This window comes from Xiphias gladius, chromosome 19 (assembly GCF_016859285.1).
Source record: "Xiphias gladius isolate SHS-SW01 ecotype Sanya breed wild chromosome 19, ASM1685928v1, whole genome shotgun sequence".
Lineage (NCBI taxonomy): Eukaryota > Metazoa > Chordata > Actinopteri > Istiophoriformes > Xiphiidae > Xiphias > Xiphias gladius.
Window position 1 is genome coordinate 27,721,697 of NC_053418.1, and position 6,521 is coordinate 27,728,217.

General features: G+C 39.0%; 1 protein-coding gene across 2 annotated transcripts; it reads left to right on the forward strand.

The window, feature by feature from the left end:
• Positions 1-3,104: 3,104 nt before the first annotated feature.
• On the forward strand, positions 3,105-6,521 carry LOC120805467 (fucosyltransferase 7). 2 transcript variants are annotated; one of them, XM_040155711.1, is made up of 2 exons: positions 3,105-3,197; positions 4,311-6,521. In XM_040155711.1, the coding sequence occupies exons 1-2, from the start codon at positions 3,139-3,141 to the stop codon at positions 5,272-5,274; spliced, it is 1,023 nt and encodes a 340-aa protein (XP_040011645.1). In that variant the 5' UTR covers positions 3,105-3,138; the 3' UTR covers positions 5,275-6,521. The 2 variants fall into 2 exon arrangements, with proteins under 2 accessions (XP_040011645.1, XP_040011644.1); XM_040155710.1 differs by having other exon boundaries at positions 3,181-3,357; positions 4,179-6,521.

Below are 6,521 nucleotides of genomic sequence, written 5' to 3' on the forward strand. Positions count from 1 at the left end.
AATATTTTGGCAAGAAAGTTGGCAGTAGACACATTAAGCCAATACTGATTAAGTGTTAATATTTCAATGTTGAAAACATGACCCAAAAATTGATTCAATGGCACTTTATTCAACATATAAATATATTTTGACTGCTGTGAAAATGTTGATTTAAAGTAGATGTTTTAACTTCAACCAAATAGGAAGCTTTCTGACCATATCTCAATGTTGAATTAATGACTTTTGCTATATGGGATATCATTTTGGACACTACACTTTTTTGACAATGAGTTTTGATTCATTTAGATTTATCAATGTAAAAATAAGCTTTTATAACATCCTAAGCCACTGTCTGTGAATTCATCTCCTCTCGCCTTGAGTATTGTAGTTCATTATTATTTTCGTTATCCATGGTTTGGCTGTTATAATTTCTAATCTTTGGACCCCTTATTCTGCACTGAGGCCCCTCATGTCTAGCAACCAAATGCTGTTAAAAGTTCTTTATCCAGTCATATTTATCATTTAAACTATTTCTCAAACCATTTTATGCTGACAACTCTAAATAAAAGATTGGGAAATTAGGAAATAGCAAATTCAATGCAAACTCAATCTTGCAATATGAGTTAATCAGAAAGTAACCAGAAAAAAGAAAACCCTTCACAATCAAAAAGTACATTGTACAACAGTCCTGCACTAAATCCTACCGATAGAGTTTTCAGTTTTATCAGGACTGGGACAGAAAGGTGTTGATTTTTTTTATTAGAGGTTGTACACTACCATTTAAATACATTTGTAAAGAAAATATCTGGAACCCCTTTGCACACACAGCAAGCAGAGTACTAAACAGCCAACTGGTGTCCACCATACTTTACTCAAGCCCAAAACTCATCTTGTACATTATATATGCTGTGCATTTTAATAATCAGCAGATGTCGCAAATAGACCACCTTTAACTGTCATGGAACCATTCCAATTCGACAAGACCTGAAATGTGTATGACAGTGAAATTGTGTGTGCTTTAACGCGGATAGCATGTTTAATACACCAAAACAGACAAACTTGTCATAAGCAAAAGGTTGTCCTACGTAGCTGACTGGGCAGAGACTAATGCAGTCGCTGATGCAGAGATGCTGACAAGTGATGTGACACCACTGCGTTAGTAGCTGACTTCGTCTTCGCTTTAAAAGTAAAGTAACGTCATTTAACATCTTAACGTTAGGTTCCCTCAGTTTCTGTGTGGTGTGGTGGGCCTTAAGGTGTTTCCTCAGGCTTGCGGTTTTCTTCCTAGTGTTTTTTTTCTTTCTTTCTTTCTCCTGACAGTAAGTTACTACACGCTCACTTTAGTTTTTTTTCCCCCCTCTCTCAGCGGCGTCCAGATGTCAACCCGTGTGGTTGCTGTCATGTTCTTTTCCCCTCGCTGTGCGCAACCAGATCACAGCCAGGTCCGGTCTAAAAAAGATCTATGTAAGTCCTCTCCCCCCCTTTTTTCTTCAGAAAAATATAGAGAGCTTTTGGTTTTAAAGTTTTTTTTTTTTTTTAAGGACCCTTTTTCGTCAACAATGTTGCATGTTGAAATAGTCACATTCAGTGTTTAACGACGTCGGCGCCGTCTAGTCATCGAATCGTCTTAGTCATGCGAAGATTTTTTGTTGACGAACATATAGTCTTAGTTTTCATTCATGAAATTCTGAACACTCGTGTGTGTTTAATTACAATATAGAGAGACGTGCGGCTGTGTCGGCCAGCGGGACGTGATAGAGATTTCTCAAGTTAAATTCTATAGTGAGGTTCCCAAAAACAAAAGAGTGTAATTTCAAAATTTCTGGTTTATTTGTGGATCATTACCAGGATCACGTTTATGTCGCAATATGAAGACGACACAGCGACTATTTTGTTCCAAATTGTCAGCAATTATTTCGGCATGTAAAACAGTCACATGTAACTGAATTGAACTTTAAAAATAATTTCAGAAATAAAAACAAATACAACATGCATAAAACTAGACTACATTTTAAACTTTTCATTTTATAGTATATGGAACTATGGTGGTATTCAAGGGTAGATGGTTATGTATAGATCATTCTGATGACACAATTATGTACTATTACACAAAAAAAGTTAAAAGTGAATGTAACTTTAAAAGTGTCATCATCTGCTCTTGGCAGTATATCTGAGCTCCTGTATTCATATTTGAAACTGCACACACCCCATATAACAATAAGTGTCCTCTGAAGAAAACTCTCCACAGGATTCCCAAACTGTCAGGGTGCCAGGACGAGGAGAGTCCTGTGTTTAAAGTCAAGTCAAGTCAAGTCACTTTGTTTGTGTAGCACATTTCATACACAGTTAAACTCAGTGTGTTTTACAGTAACATGGAAAACATGGTGTATGGAAAACATTAAAGATGTAACCTTTACAAGTTTTTGCACATTTTACTGTGTGTACAAAACAAATGAAAAATTATAAGTTAAAGCAGTGCAGTGGGGTAAATCAATCAGAAAAGTGTGGGACTATGGATAAGGCACAGGTTTTGCATCAGGTAAAGTGTCAAAAACCAAACAAGAACTCAGAGGCCGAGGGTGAAACAGCTCGTTGAAAAAGATATGATGTGGTTGGTGCCTACAGGAGTGTGCCCCTTTCCTCTGCACAGCTGCAAGAACAGGAAGAGGAAGACCAGCTTGTGGTTTACAGACCTAAAATCAGCAGTGTTAATGCCTTTGACTGCCACCCACTGCTGGCTGTGCTAATTCTGCAAACAGCAGATGCACAAGCAGTTCAAAAGGAAAATAAATGAGCATGAAACAAGGTGGCACTCAGGCATGTATCTGTGGTGATGGTTTAAGCAACTCTAACCTAAACCCAGTTAAACATGAGAATAAACAAATCCAAAATGAATGCTCTCTCTAAAAGGATGAAGAGGATGATCTTAATGATTTTAATTTATGGTTCATAGTTCATACAAAACATGTAAAATCTGTTCATTTGAAATTACTGCATGATAAATGATGTTTTTACTTTTTGCTGCTGCTAGTTTCGTTCTGCTGACCACTGATCAGGTCGTACATCAACTGTCACACCCTGCCAGTGAGAGGCTGGGTGGGTGTGTATATATGAAGTGTCAAACATTTTAGAGGGGCAGGAGTTTCTTTATATTCTAGGATGTATCGAGCGGGACAAAGTTCTACGGGCAGCAGACAGCCTGATGCCATGTCACCCAGGTAAATGCTAACATCTCTGCCAGCCTAATTTTTATTTAATTCAAATTCATCTGCTGATATCAAGCTGATATCAAAGTTTTTACTACAAATTCATAGTGTGCAGAACACTACTGTGTGTGTCCTCGGGTGATGGAATATGTGCAAAAATCAAGTCCTACAGGTAATTTATTTTGATTTTCATTCTGAATTTAATTGTTTTCGTTCTCTTAAATGTGCTTTTCTTAAACTGTTGTTGAGGTTGTGGTGTACCCAGCTATCAGGGTGTGCCATCTTTAGAAATCCTTTCTGCCAGTTTCATTTCACAAGATGCCTCATCATCAATTCACACAATAACAGTTTCTAGAATAAGTATTTTAGTAAGTGAGTTAGAATAAAAACATACACATAACTATGTGTGCTTTGCTATAGTCAAAAATGACTTTGACCAGCCACCGGTTTTAATTATTTGACGGTTATTTAATTTGATGGAATTATTTGATGCAACCTGTTTTTTTTTTTGTTTTTTTTGGTTTATTGTTTTACTTCGAACCTGCATTATTTTAGACAGTTAGGAGTGTGCAATACTGATGACGAAATCCTAAAAATAACAAACATGCAGCAGAAGCAGAACTCAGACAGAAAATGCTGAACACTGAGAGAAAGACACAGACAGCAATGCAGATTTCATCAAATGTACTGCCGGTTTACCAACTGCCATTTACTGACAATCTTTTCTTGCAAATTTTCCCAAAAAATTTACCAAAAATTGGACATAGTTTGTTATCTGCATATCTCTTATGCAAGCTCACTTGTAATGAAACCGTCACAAAATAAGCCAACTGATAAAATTGTCTGTAGAAACATATACTCATTTTGGGAGTTAAAAAAAGAATGAAATATCTTCTGAAGTTGGAGATGTTTTTTAACACATAGCCCTCTGCAGTTCCTGCACCGATGTTAAAGCGTAGTAATATCTCTGATCTACCCTTCCTTCCTTTCTAGGAGTTCCATACCAGTGATCTGTGCCCTTTTGAACTGGAATACAGTCATGACGCCAGCTGAATCCCGATCTTTTCTCCTCCTCCTCCTCCTCCTTGTCCTCCTCACCTTCCTCTCATCCCTATTTTATTACAGCTTGTTGGACCAGAAGCTTTTTCTGCAGAAATATTATCCAGATGTTCCTCAAAGAAACATCAGCATCCTGCTGTGGCACTGGCCATTTGGCCGCTCCTACAGGCTTGATGGAGACAAATGCCTCGAAATGTACAACATCAGGCGCTGTTTCCTCACTGATGACACGTCTGCCTTCTCCACTGCTGATGTGGTTGTTTTCCATCATCAGGAGCTGAGTAGAGGACTGTCGCCACTGCCCTTGCACCTGGATCGCCCGGCCTCCCAGCACTGGGTGTGGATGTCCATAGAGCCTCCTGTCAACAATGCAAACCTCACACAGCTCAATGGCCTCTTCAACTGGACAATGAGCTACAGACGTGATGCAGACATATCCATCCCTTATGGAAAGACCATTCTAGGAGGTGATGAGCTAGGCTTCCAGGCTTCTCCAAATCGCTCCTGCCTTGTGAGCTGGGTGGTCAGCAGATACCAGCCTCATCAGGCTCGGGCTCGTGTTTACCAAAGTCTAAAGAGGTATATCCCCATAGAGGTGTATGGCAGGTTGAACAACAAACCTCTGTCAGAGAAGAAGCTGTTGCCCACCATTGCAAACTGTCAATTTTACCTGTCTTTTGAGAACTCCGAGGCGAAGGACTACATCAGTGAGAAGCTCTGGAGGAACGCTTTCAAATCAGGGGCCATACCGGTGGTTCTTGGCCCCAGCAGGGCCACCTATGAGGCCCTGGCTCCCCCCGGTTCCTTCATCCATGTGGCTGATTTCAAGAGCACAGCAGATCTGGCTGCCTATATGAAGCATGTGGCTACAGACAGGCAGGCCTATGAGGCGTACTTCCAGTGGCACCGCACTCACAGAATAAAAACCTACACTGACTGGAGAGAAAGGCTGTGTCAAATCTGTGTCAACTACCCCAGTTTACCAGTCAGTAGAGTCTACCAGGACCTGGAGAGCTGGGTTAACAGCTAAGATTTTATCAGGTGACTAAAGTGTTTTGATTGGGACTGCCGATACTGCTGGGTTACCACATGCAAATGTGAAATCCATGTGACAATTTCATGTATTAGTATGTGTGCCATGCAATTTTGGGAAACGACGAACTGCACACAACATTAACATATCACAAGTGGTTGGTTGGGTTGGCATTGCAATGTACGAAAAGAGCGGAAGTGGGAACTTCTGCTAAACCATAAATAAGCATGTTCTTTTTGCTCCAACCACGAAGTAAAGTTTCTCCTTACAACAAGCTACTGATTACTGTATAAAGTGAGGGGTATATCATTATTCATCGCCTGAAATGTCTGCTCAACAAAAAACAACAAAGACAGACATTTTGCTGTCTGCTCAGGTCCTCAGTTTGCCTCAAATAAGTACATGTTAAACCATCTCCTATTTGATCGTTAGGGTTTGGTTAAGTTTAGGCAACTGAAACTACTTGGTTAAGCAAAAGTAACTTTAATTGGTAGAAAAAAATAATAATTGTAAGAATAACTTTATTTGTAAAGCACTCAATATAGTTATAAAGTGCATGAGAGAAAGTAATTATACATTAAATTATATAGTAAAAAGTAAAACTAGATAAATGACATAGAATAATATAATTTTGTTCAGATTGTGAACAGTCATTTATTCAATGTTTAGATGCCATGACAATAAATGCACAGTTACCTTTGGTTACAAATCGACTTAGGAATTGCAAAAAGAGCTTCCTCTGCTGATATAAGTGTGTAACCTTGTACATATAGGCTTAGCAGGTCAGAGATACAACTGGGAGCTAAACCCTTTAACCCTTTTTAAGTGATTAACAGAAGTTTGAACTGTATTGTGGAAGCAATGGGAAGATAGTAAAGGAGAACTAAAATTGGGGTAAATGTTCTCCATCACAGTTCAAGTTAAAAGCTGAGCAGCTACATTTAGGACCAACTGTGGGCAGTTTAATTCTTTTTAACTTTGTACGAAAATGGACCAAAATCTCCTGTGTCAAAGACAAGCATTTTGTACACCTAACCATTCTCCCTAAAGGGCTCTGTATACTTTTGCTATGAGAGGAGGTCAAGTGGGTGGTGGTGGAGGACATGTAGACATTCTAAAACCTCCCCAGTTGTGCCTCAAAAATGAAGAAAAACATTTCACAAAGGAGAAGGTAATTCACACTGATTATGTGTTTATCAGACCCTGAAGAAGACCTAGAGTCAGTACACCTTGGTCTGTTTGTT

Coding starts and splice junctions, on each gene's coding strand:
- LOC120805467 (XM_040155710.1), top strand. CDS start 4,225: ATGACGCCAGCTGAATCCCGATCTTTTCTCCTCCTCCTCCTCCTCCTT.